The sequence below is a fragment of the Varroa destructor genome, unplaced genomic scaffold (assembly GCF_002443255.2).
Source record: "Varroa destructor unplaced genomic scaffold, Vdes_3.0 BEIS01000005.1, whole genome shotgun sequence".
NCBI lineage: Eukaryota > Metazoa > Arthropoda > Arachnida > Mesostigmata > Varroidae > Varroa > Varroa destructor.
Genome location: NW_019211458.1, coordinates 24,548,467 through 24,560,820, shown reverse-complemented (window position 1 = coordinate 24,560,820; position 12,354 = coordinate 24,548,467). Strand labels below are relative to the sequence as shown.

Sequence of the window (12,354 nt, the reverse complement as noted above, 5' to 3'; positions counted from 1 at the left end):
TGTACGTGTGACCATGTGAGCCATAACGTACCACATATTTAAACCTAAGAATCGCGTCCAAAATGACAACTTCTGATTCAATCTTAAACGCTCGTTGAGTATTTCTCGTTTTAATTTGTAGCATGGTGCGGCTAAAATTTGAATTAATAGACTCGACAAATGTGTGTACAAAAGCAAATCTACAATTGGCGAAGTGAATATCTATTGTCTAATGATCAAGTATGCAGGTGCTACATTATGTTCTAGTTGCAAATTATGTCGAAACGGAAATTACCTTGTTGAAATCTTCATCCACTTCAATGCCCAGAGGTTCCTCGTTAAAGTAGTTCTCAATGATCCATTTTAATCGGTTACTGCGCTCTATATCGACTTCGTCATCTCCCTCCCCTAGTCAATAAGCACGAATGTCATTTCCGCTTCTACATATTTTAGGGTGCATGTGCATACATCTCTTAAAATACCTAAGACATTTTGATGAATATCTACATTAGAAAGTGACTCGAATAGTTTAATATTATTTGTTAAAGCACAGTTGGTCATGCCTTACCTGACTGAAAAGCAACGTGCTTAAATGCACTGAAAACTTTGGTCAACCTTTCAAGTTGTAACTTTTCTTGTTCTGTAATTCGTTCGAGAAGATATTCCAGCACTTCGTCCTCGTCTAAGTTACCCAAATCGGATGACACATACAGGTGGAAGCATATATCAGAAAATTCAACTATTACACCTGCCAGAATCACAAAAAGGGAAAAGGAAAACGTTCCGTAACTTATTTTCTGTTCAGGATGATTGAGACGAATTGAGCAAAATTTGTTACGTCTTACCTTGTTTAGAAATTAGGTTGCTCAAAATTTAACTCCAAGATAGATGAAAGGTAGGCACCAGTAAGCAAAATTACTATGTCATAGATTTCGAAATCTAACAAACTCTAGCTTCTGACCTGTCTTACGATATGAGCCACCTGCGGCAACTCGTGAATCGTCCCATTCGAGTTTCTTGAGGTCTCTTTTGACCAGCCTTGAGTCCCAGCCCATAAAAGTGGCCACTTCAACCACTGGAAAACTCATCGTATTCATGGGTTTCTCATCATCTTTCAACTCACCAAATTTCTTCTTTAAAGCCAAAGCAGCAGCCAGTGCTGGAGACGTTTTTACCAAAGACTGATGAATTGAGACAGCAAATGAACAGATATTAGACCATTACCGAATATTTACCTTGCGCGGCGAATAAAATCTAATCTACACATGTCCAGAAACACGTACAATAAATAGGGGTTTTAGTGCAATTGCTCTGTTTTTTAGACTCCCCGATTTCGCACAGACTGGAAGCGCAGGACCGTTACTGTTCATATTGTGCTCATAATTACAGCTCATTGACTTAACTTTTTAAATGGTAATAATAGTTTTTCTATGTTTATGAAACTGTCAATGTGGTTTTTATTAGTAACTAATTTAAAACTCCCTCCAGCTCTCTGACTGGCTCTCAGGAGACAACCGTTAGAATATACGTGACATTACAGTTAAGTGCTCTATAACTTACTGCAAACTGCGAAGGTCCTCCATAGCATTTCACCGTCGCAGTTCCATAAACCCTATGTTTTAGCTGAATGAACTTATTTGGATGTGATTCAAGGAAGCACATCAAAGTGAGTATGTCTGCAACGTAAAGTGTGTTATAACCATAAACAACCATAACGCACGTTTGTATAAGCAATTACAACATTCACCACACATGTGCGCGTTCTAATTATTCGTGTAGTCAAACGTATCAATAGCTTTTCCACGATTAGGTGACTGAAAAAACGCAGTGCCTAGCAAGCAGAATTTCGAACCCTATTAGCTAACGAAATGAACGTATGTTTTGAAAAGTTTCGAAATAAAGCTCAAAAACTATATCACAGTATAAAAACCCACTTTCTTCTTTCATATCCAAGTACTCGATCATCTGTTCAATATTGAGGGCCACCTCATAGTGAGGCATTTTGTGTATGGCGTCCTTAAGGCGCTTCATCGGCTCAAACACCTTTTCTAAAAACTTGCGCAGTACAAACCGGTCCGTCGAGTCAGCGAATATATGTCTGCAAAATGGCGCAGAGAATATACATATACAACAAGGGAATAAGATACTTCTATATTTTCGATACTACCATTTTTCTAAAGTTAAAAAAAAACTTTTATTTTTGGTCAAAACCTGCGACATAGCAGCTATAAATGGTACTGTCTGTGGAATGATCACATATTTATTCTTACATTTCTTGGTGGTCTACGCACCGTTTGATATCGTTTCTGTCTTCGTTTTTGAACTCGAGGAACAAATGACAGTCGCTTCGTTGCCCATCTCGTCCTGCTCGACCGGCCTCCTGAACGTAATTCTCGAAACTTTTTGGCATGTTATAGTGAATAACCGCCCTGTCGACAAAATGCTAGTTATAGTTACGGTTGTCTCCTAGTTTGCACAAATTGAAACGCATTCAACACCTTAGACATTCACCGACTTACATCGATATATACCGAATAAAGTTTTCGCGCGTAAAACGACTATACATCTGTCTTTAGTCCTATTTCACCGTTACTATACACCGACAGCGACAAGAATAAATACCCTCAACAATAGTAGAGAAAAAAATTATTTTTCTGGTGCATCTTACCATACCTGAATTGCTCTCACACATGAAAGATGTAATAACTTTGAAGCTTACCGTATATCAGCTTTGTCTATGCCCATTCCAAAAGCGACGGTGGCTACTACTACGCGAATTTGGCCTCTCATAAATTTGTTTTGAACAGATTTTCGCTTAGCTGGCGTAAGTCCCGCGTGATATGCCTCAGCATCCCAGCAAAGGACGTCTCGAGCTTTATTTCGCTGTCGCTTCATTTTGGCCAATTGTTCATTTGTTCTGTAGAGAAACAGATCTGCGTAAGTATAAACTAAAAAGTCTCTTTTATTATATTTGCGAAAAAATCAGCACATTTTAGCCTTCGAAAATGTACGAGGTTTTATAATTCAATGCCATATCAATACACAGCCGCGAACTCTTTGTTGACCCCTTTGTTTAAGCAAGTATACATGAGGCTACAACCTAGACGCTTTAAATTCGTAACGGAACCAACTACGAAGAAGAAATATGTATTTTTTGGTTACCTTAATTTGTCCTGCATCGACGTCCGAATGAGAGCAGCTAATCGTTCCGTCTCGTCTCTTCGAGTTGTGTAAACGATGATAGAGTTGCATGATGAGAAACGCTCGCTTTTAAATAGATTGATCAGAGCCTGAAATGCATATAAAATTCATTTTGTTCTGTCCTAGTTGCTTTTAAGAGAAGGTATATCCTGCAAATATGACTGCAGATGAGACGGTGGTTCAGTTAGAACGGAAAAATATCCGAAGACGTGAAGTCCAGCGAGATCGTTAATTCCACTTTGTTAAAGAAAATATATATAATAACTTCCTCATATATCATGTATAACAACAATGCTGTAATAACTGACCCTGTCTCTATCCAGTTCCTTCGAGGCAGTGAGCACGAGGTTGTCCGGTAGCTTAAACAAACCGACAACTCCATCTTGGTCGATTTGTAGGTGGTGAGCGATATCTTTACAAGTGGATCTTGTAGCTGTAGCCGTTAACGCCAAAACACATTGGACACCCAGTCTCTCACGAAGCGTCTGCGTCGTTACGACCGGTTCGAACAATGATGATAAAGTGAAACGTAGCAGGTAAGTTGCGGAATTATTTTAACTCCATCGTCAAAAAACACGCACCTTTATGAAGTAATCATTATTTTGTAATATTACTAAAACTAGTAGCATTTCACGATTTTGGTTTTATGTCCAAATGGCTTGTCTTTTGTCTTTGTTTTCTGCGTACTCCAATAGAGTAACATTGTATGATACTTGCGGCCTTCTTTTGATAAAACAAGTTAAGAAACTCTATCTAACTACTCTCTAACTAATTTCATGAAAAAAAGAAATCGTCTGTATGTCATCAGTGCAGGAGCTGTTATGCATCCCAAAGGTGCCCGTAGACGGCGCTGAAAGGCTTGCGCCTCTTCTCGAGCTTGTTAAATTTCTCGGTTTGTTTCTATAGAATTGATTTGGCGTAATGCCGTATGATATGCTGAGACCTTACGATGGCTGAGTTTCTTCGATAGACTCAGCATGACAGCCATCAGAGTAAGCACGCTTGATGCTACTGCTGCGTAAGACCAAATTGAGCATTATGTATTTCAACCAAAGTATGTATTTTGTCTAGTGTTAATGAGCATAAATTGCTTCCTTTATTGTACATGCGCGTACATTTTGATTAACTGCACGATTAATCAAAAATGAACATACATGTGGCGCTTCATCCATCTCAAGCACGTTCATATAAACGTTTTTTGTCAATCGAACATTGGCTTTTCTAACGGCTAACACTAGCTGGAGTCTATGTACTAGTCTACGTAGGAGTTTGATATTTTGTGACTCCAGCAGCCGTAACAACCGAATCGTTTTTGTTCTTATCAGTTTGCGCCATGTACTAGCAATAGACGTGTACTTTGTAAGATTTTATTTTTCTTCCCTTTAGGATCCTCACTTTTATATCAACGAGGAACACTTAACACACCTTAATCAAGTACAAAATTAAATCATGTCACTGAGCAAGGAGCACAGCCTGTGAGTTAACAGCACGTTCCTAAATTAACGAAACCTTACAAACCTCTATCAGATGAAGATTGGCTTTATTGGTCGTTACCAACATTTTCAATTATCAATAGTACTGTTGACAGGTATATACGTTTGTCTTATGAACATTTTTATTTTATAAATAATGTATATAACGCATTTACCTTGTGGAGTTGAAGGTAAGATGGGCGGAAGTTGTGTGACCATTCAGAGAGGCAATGAGCTTCATCAATGCAGGCGAATGCGATCGGTGGAAGACCTGCCAAAAGAGAACCGCCTTGGCCAGCAGCAACAACAGCTTCTGGCGAAACCAAGACCGCATGAACCTAGAGAGCACAAATAATCGGCTTAAATGCGTTGGTAAAATAGAGACCTGCAAGAAATCCAATGGTCGCTTTTCAAATGAATAGTCGAGAGGTAACATATTAGCGAAAGTTCTTAGTATCATACCTGAAAATGGGGAACATAATAACAACAAAAAAGCGTAAAGGAAATAGCAGTTTTTGCAACAACATACGATTATAGAACCATCTTCAAAATACTATCTTGACAAGGCAAATAAGATTTATTTTCTAAAACAATTTACATACATAAAACTACTAACCTGTCCTTCTTTGATAAGCTCAATTGTTTTTTCGCGCTGCTGCGGTGTGATTCCTGAGTGAAGGTACACAGCCTTCAGTTTGCCGGGCAAGCCTGTGACCTGATCTTCCATCAGTGAAATTAGCGGTGATACCACAAGGGTGACACAAGTCATTTTGTTCGCGTAAATGTACGCTGGCAGCTGATAACACAGCGATTTACCGGAACCAGTTGAAGACACCATAAGCGTTGACTGACCTGAAATACCAAGGCAAAGATAAGATCTACACTGCAAAGAGGTACGATCTTATAGTGTTTCTATTAATTCGAACTGAATTCAATTTTTGTTCATAACTGTTCTGGGAAGCCCACGGAAGAAGACGTTCAACAAGCGTGTTGGTAAACGGGCTTCCCTCTGGTTAGTCTAACTCTTAACCCTTGTCCTATATTATACACATCATATAACATTCATCATAAACTTCGTGTAAAAAACATGTTTATACATCTTACCTTCAAGACATTACCTATACGATATAAATCGTCGGGGATTTCGTAATATATAATTTAACTGCATTTGATTTAAAATACCATAGAGTGATCAACAGTACACCCTTTTTGTTGTTAAGGTGAACGTACTTTTGCATTGGATAACTGCGCGCCTCATTCGTCTGATTTACCGAATCCTGCCAAAGTAAACACAATTTGCACATCTGCTGTTGCATTCAGTTCCCACGTAGCTTGTTTAGTACGAGCTACAAACCTTTAAGTATCCTGTTGACAACAGCTTCTTGGCCGGGACGGAACTCTTGAAATCCTAGCTCGTGTAGATACCTTTTTACCTCTAAACCATCGATCGGTTCAAGAGGTACAATGGTCTTAAAACGAGCGTCCTCGCCTTGGTTTTTGCCGTCTGTGGTATCGTTTTTCTTCGTATAATCAAGAGGAATTTGTGACATCACTTGTTCAATCTCTTCCTCCGTTTCGTCTACTTCGAATTGACTACTTTTAACTTCAGACGAGCACAATTCATGTGAATCAAGTTTTGCAGCTTCAGCAACGCACAGTCGTAATACCGCGGACCCTTGTGTAGAGGCGACTCTTGATGAGGCTAAAATTAATCGAATGGATACACAGTTATCAGTGTGAGGCTATCTCTGTGAAGACTATGTTTGTCTTTACATCGTATAGTGTCTTGGGCCGCCCTAAAAAAATGCTAATCTATCTCATTGCTAGGATGATCCGAATCTAGTAAGCTATTCATTATACATGAGCTAACATTGGTATAGCGTCATGACGTACTTGGCTGGTTTTGTTTAGGCGAAGTAAGCTGTACTGGTTCAGCGTTCCGGATACCTTTCGCAAGAGCTGCAGCTTCTTCGAGCGTCGGGATATGAATCTCTTCTGGAGGCTCATTGTCCTCCTGAGCAGATGTTGCTTTCGAAACACAGTACCTTCATTATCGATGGCAAACAGTAAACATAAATTCGATTCACTAGTCGTCCTTAACGTGTTTCGCTGTTCAAGCCGGTAACAAATTGTGCATTTGTCTCAAAACGGTATGTCTAATGAATTCCCGCCTCGAGTATTTCATAATTCATTAGAATCAAGTGCTTTATGGTAGTTGCGATTTCTATCTCGCTGATATGTGATATGGCCATTTCTATCGCTAGCAAGTATTCGGTTAATAGGATCTTTGATTATATAGGACAAAAGCTAAGGAAAACTAAGTACGCGTTATAAGGTTAACTATTTCTAGACATTTAATAAAGTCGTTATTCGTGCTCCCTACTGTATGAAGATTAATTCGTAGATAATTACTATGGTGGTATTAACACCACTTACCTAGCCCAGTGACCAAAGCCGCCGCATTTGAAGCACTCCACTTTGCTCATACGAACGTCATTATCAGGTTCACCCCAACTACACAATCCGCTCTGACTTTCCTGTTTTGCTTGTTTCCATTGTTCGAACTTATACTTCTTAAAATTGAGCTTTTTCAAACCCCGCGAGTACGTTTTTTTACGAAGGTTGGCTTTAACGAAGTTTTCGTTCAATGTACCATTTGTCATTCGTCTGGAAAACGTAATAATATCACGTCTGGAAGTTGTATCGTGGTCTGACTTTACAAGCAAGCTAGCTACTCTGTTCGCAATACATTTGTACAATTTATTTATTATGCATTACCCTTTTTTTTATCTTGACATGTCTTCGGATACTTCCAAATTTTCTATGGAAAACTCGTTATAGATCTACCTTCATCATTTAATATGTGAGGTGTCAACAATGCAGTCGTGGCAGGATGATCGGCGTCAACTTCACAATTGGCTTAAAATTGTTCAGGCTGGCTAAGATCATAAGTTTTTAAGCCTGACAATACTTAAATATGAAATAGAGGAGATTAAAGAGATTTCCTTTTGCAGATGTGGTACGCTAAATAGAGCTAAAAAAGCATACACACCTTTCTATGCTAGTCATCTTTATGGGTTTTGAGCTAACACTGCCTGAACAATCTTCTTCATAGTCATCAGGTGACTTCACTGACATTTTGGCTCTTTTAACCGCTCCGTCAATCAACTGACTTTCATTTTCGCTGCCTTCAGCGCCAGTATACCTCCTAACAATCTGCAAAGCGCATACATGCTAAAAAGAAGTATAATGGTATACAGGTGTGTAAACGCAGAAAGTCATTCTCTATGTACATACACTATCTACTTTAGTCTATTTTTCTGACGATGAATCATTTGGATATTGACTTGTTATATTATATAGATATTATTGAATGATAATGAAAAAAAAAATGATTGGCCTACTTCTTCCTCGCTTTGACCAATAAGATCATCGCTGGTATTCCGAGCACGCTTTCGTCCAATTTTTACTGAAGAGGTTGTTTCAGGCGGTAATTTTTTAGTTTTGGTTCTCTGTGGTTTAATTTCCAGTTGCCGCTTTGCTAAAGCGTGAACTTTTACTCCCTTCTTTCGAAGTTCCTTAACATCAGCCTTGTCTGTTTCTGCTACGCGAACTTTTTCTCTAAAATAAAGACGACAGTACGTGATTACATTTGAAAATGGTCGAATATATTCGTGCGAGTCCCGTACGCTGGAAGGAACGTAAATGCGCTAAACCACACTAATTACATAAGCACGCTCAAATGAATTTCATAAACTCTACATAAACACACACACACACACACGCATACGCATACGCATACTTTTATCATAGATCGTACACACTTGGGATAAAGTTGCCGCACAGGCTGATTTGTGGACTCATCTCGACGCTCCTGTTCATTCCATTGAAACGGGTCCAAGATATTTCGAGATGCAGGGGTTCCTATGTGCTTTTCAGGGGAATTTGCACTAATAAATTTTCGTTTGTTATCTTCGTTCGTCCCGTTGTCCTCGCGATTTTCTAAGCTCGATTCCATTATCCTGCTGCCTTGCCTCTTTGGGGCTGGAAAAATAAGATATATGAACTCGATAATCTTCTTTTGTACTACTATAGATCGCAATGGCTAAAAGAGTTTTTTTTTCACACCATTTACCATGCCATACTGTGGCGTTTCACCTTTTACAAATACATCGAAAGGAATACACACAAAGCACACATGAGAGTGTAATGCAATATATAATCATTTAATTTTTTTTATATCACATCCTATCCTCTCGACAAGTTACTAATGCGCCATGAAGACTAAGGACTATTTTTGTTGTTATTTGTAAGAGGTATTCGTGCGTTGAATATAATGTTAGTTTGATATCGACCTTAGTTATCGACTTACTATGTTCGGTTTCAAGCTCGATGTCGTCTTGCCAGTCGTGATCGACGACCTTCCAATCAATAACAATTTCTTCCTTGTCTAAAACAGCGTCTTCTACTGGTTTGGTTTGAGCATTGAATTTATGATGGGTCTTCATACGACGGACATTCGCGGTATCAGAACGGCCTTTCATTTGCTGTGCGAACTCATCTTCGAAAGATATTACGTCGTCCGTTGGCCGAATTTCCTGCTTTTCAAGGGTTTCACCGAGCTCTGCATCGGAGTGTCCAGCTATTGTAGCGTTCTGCAGCAATATGGATGATATGACTTTACTCAAAATGCAATGAGCAGAATGTTAAAATACACTATAAATGGAAAAATGATTAAAGTTTTTTAAACGTTTCTAATTCTTATTAATTAGAAATGTTTAAAATCAATAATAAAGCGAAAGAATTCTAAAAGAAGGATAATGTAGCCTATAACTTTTTGGGCAGCATTTTTTACTGGAATACATAGCATCTATTCTACCAGATGTCTAAATTCTCTTAGTATATGCCTAACACATAGCAGTCTATGCAAAAACTGATTGTTACCAAGTTCCTAGTAAACCTGTGTGGTAAACATCTGTAGCAAACATTGGTTAGCGATGAACTGCTGCAATAGACGGTGGCACTCAATAAGCTTTTCCTAAGTAAATAGCATATTATTGTAACGTTTCTGGCGGATAGTCTTCGATCGATAACCTTGCCAGCCATTGAGGTAGATTGAGAGACGATGCCAATATAACTGTTTGCAATAATACGTTTCTAAAAACGGACGCACACGTATAGCAGCCATATACTGTTTCGTGCGAACAGATCTAACAGCGACGCGTACCTTGGCATTCTTAATGGCTTCATCCACCTCTGAAGCTGACTTTATATCGATTTGGAAGTTTTTTATTTGACTGAGCTTAATACGGATCCCTGCTTGAGGTATCATCTTTGTTTCCAGAACAGCCGAAGGACTCATCGATGATGTTACTTCCTCCGGTTGTTTTTTAGAAACCTCTGAAATATCTTTAAAAAAAACAAACTTTCTGTCTTGTCGGTTATCAGTTTTGTTTATAACTATAGCAGTGGTAAATTTACCAAGCTTTTGCAAAGTAAAATTATTCATTTAGACCATCAAGATAAAAAATAATAATACATAGTAAATAACTTTTTATTATTCTTAATAATACTATTATTCATGGAGATCATTCAATCAGCACACATTTGTGCGTCCATTTTCTATAATTGGACAACATACGATAGCACGGAGTGAAGAGGGCAGTGACGACGACGACGAACATTAGTACATATCAAAAACATGTAATATGTGTGAAAGATCAAAAAAACACCATTAATTTGTGCACACCTGCGTTTCTTTCTAACCAATCAGCGTTGAGATTCCTGTTGAGAAAGACAGCACGATGTTTCATCAATTGTTGGGCTTTAACGGGGCTTCCAATACCTCTCAATGGTGGGCTATTTGTATCGGCATCGTTCGCTTCGTCAGCAGCCTGTGTAGTATCGCAGAGGTCGTTATCTAGATCCAAAAGTTTATCTACCGACTGCCCGGTTAAATTATTCTCTCCGGAGTTATGGCCCTACAGAAGCGAAACGTGCGCATCAAGAAAAGTTAATAATAACCTTATGGTTAGTACTCGAATACAAAGTTATTTTATGATTTTTAATAGCTTGTTCATATAATCACGGACCATCACTGTAAACAGCTGTATTTAAAGATCTGTACCATTACCTCAGAAAAGCTGGACTTTTCTGTGGAAAGGAAGAAAGTACTCTTCAGGACGGTATAATTTTTAGTCAAGTTAATGGATAAAGTAAATTTCGTAGTTTAACTCCTAACCGTTTCCAGTTGTGCTGCAGAGGGATTCCCATCATGACAAGAAACCTTACGCTCTTTAACAATTTCAATAGCCACTGGGGTCTCATTCTCTGTTTGACATGGCGCCAGCGATGGAATTTGTTTCCCCAGTCCGCTACGCCAAAGAGGACTTCCGCTTAATACCGTTTTCTTTATTTTGTCGGCAAACCGTTCCTGTGTCGACCAAGCTTTTTGTCCCGCTTCACGCTATAAAATATGTATACTTAGATATGTGAAATTTAAACATTCATTGCTGTTACAATAAATAATTTTAAAGCTTTTATGATCCGGGGAGCTTTAACGAGAAAAAGCCATTGATTAATTATATATCTACTTTCGTAATAGTAAAATGTAATACTGTAAACGAGCTCAAATCAGTCTACTGTTTGCGTGCACGAAATACCTAAATAGTTATTTGTTAGTAACTATTTACTAGACTAACTGTTACTTGAACATTTAATTAACTGGTTCTATTAACGGGTTTCCTACATGTTTGACATTGAAGTGTTCACCCCAAACTTCAGCGCTGTCATCACTACTTTGCCGTTGGGCAACATCCGCTTCGGATTGACGCTTTTTATATCTGAAATACGCCACATACGCGGCTGGCGATGAAACCGAGAAGAAAGAATGCAAATTAAGATCAATACAATCAAGAGCAAATAATTAGATCCATTTACTAGCTATATTCTAATATTTTAACTGTAATTTTGTCGCGTCATAACATTGTGTGAAGTTTAGAAGCTTTCTTACTTTAAAACATTTTTTTTTACGTTTAAAACAACTTTTTGTTTTTATGGTCCTTGTTTTAATTGTGTCTCGAATGCAATAAACGTAGATACTTTAGCACACTAAAATTACATACGTTTTCTTAGAGATATGTATAGTTCGAAAACTAGATTTTTTGACTATGAGCTATGAGGTTAACTGAAAGCTTAACAACAAACATATTTAATACTTCTGCATATTATATCGGCAGTAAATTACAGAATAAATTTAACTCTACAGCTTTTTTTTAGAAACATCAAAGTATAAGCAGAATAAAGCAGCTAAAATCACGCGCGCTTTGCCGGGTGTATTTCAGTATCTACCAGTTAAGAGCAGTCCAACAAATACTTCTAATACTTTTATATTTGATAAAATAAAGCCACGCTGGTTTTTACCTCGAATATCGGCCGGAGCTGTTTTTATGTCCGCCGACTCAGGAACTCGAAGATTGAGCCTTATAAATTGTTTCTCCCATGTCTTGATCTTCACCTTTGCCCCAAGTAGCTGTTTATCAAGATCCATAATTAGCAACTGTTTGCATACACAAATTCCGAATTACACTCACGTTATGAGCTAAAATGAATATCATAAAACACTGTTTCTCCAGAATTGACAAGTGTGTGTGTCCCAGAAAGAGATCTATGTGCCTCCACGCAATACCAAGAGAGGGCTTCG

At 38.3% G+C, this 12,354-nt stretch overlaps 1 protein-coding gene across 4 annotated transcripts in view; it reads right to left on the bottom strand.

The window, feature by feature from the left end:
* RecQ4 (RecQ4 helicase) overlaps window positions 1–12,354 on the bottom strand; it is a 23,782-nt gene extending 11,428 nt beyond the window's left edge. Inside the window, exons 1-23 of one of the 4 annotated variants that reach the window (XM_086989962.1) lie at window positions 12,075–12,354; window positions 11,401–11,516; window positions 10,894–11,118; window positions 10,402–10,633; window positions 9,880–10,061; window positions 9,025–9,307; window positions 8,477–8,696; window positions 8,057–8,273; window positions 7,705–7,886; window positions 7,089–7,319; window positions 6,600–6,697; window positions 6,007–6,354; window positions 5,269–5,504; window positions 4,829–4,990; window positions 3,489–3,665; window positions 3,142–3,269; window positions 2,699–2,896; window positions 2,271–2,408; window positions 1,914–2,077; window positions 1,540–1,655; window positions 941–1,160; window positions 548–727; window positions 275–387 (exon numbers count right to left, since the gene is read on the bottom strand). In XM_086989962.1, coding sequence (XP_086846088.1) covers window positions 275–387; window positions 548–727; window positions 941–1,160; window positions 1,540–1,655; window positions 1,914–2,077; window positions 2,271–2,408; window positions 2,699–2,896; window positions 3,142–3,269; window positions 3,489–3,665; window positions 4,829–4,990; window positions 5,269–5,504; window positions 6,007–6,354; window positions 6,600–6,697; window positions 7,089–7,319; window positions 7,705–7,886; window positions 8,057–8,273; window positions 8,477–8,696; window positions 9,025–9,307; window positions 9,880–10,061; window positions 10,402–10,633; window positions 10,894–11,118; window positions 11,401–11,516; window positions 12,075–12,201 — 4,293 coding nt within the window. In that variant the 5' untranslated portion in view covers window positions 12,202–12,354. Of the gene's footprint in view, window positions 1–274; window positions 388–547; window positions 728–940; window positions 1,161–1,539; window positions 1,656–1,913; window positions 2,078–2,270; window positions 2,409–2,698; window positions 2,897–3,141; window positions 3,270–3,488; window positions 3,666–4,828; window positions 4,991–5,268; window positions 5,505–6,006; window positions 6,355–6,545; window positions 6,698–7,088; window positions 7,320–7,704; window positions 7,887–8,056; window positions 8,274–8,476; window positions 8,697–9,024; window positions 9,308–9,879; window positions 10,062–10,401; window positions 10,634–10,893; window positions 11,119–11,400; window positions 11,517–12,074 lie in introns of all 4 variants that reach the window. The other 3 variants (XM_086989961.1, XM_022808906.2, XM_022808908.2) reach the window with 3 other exon arrangements.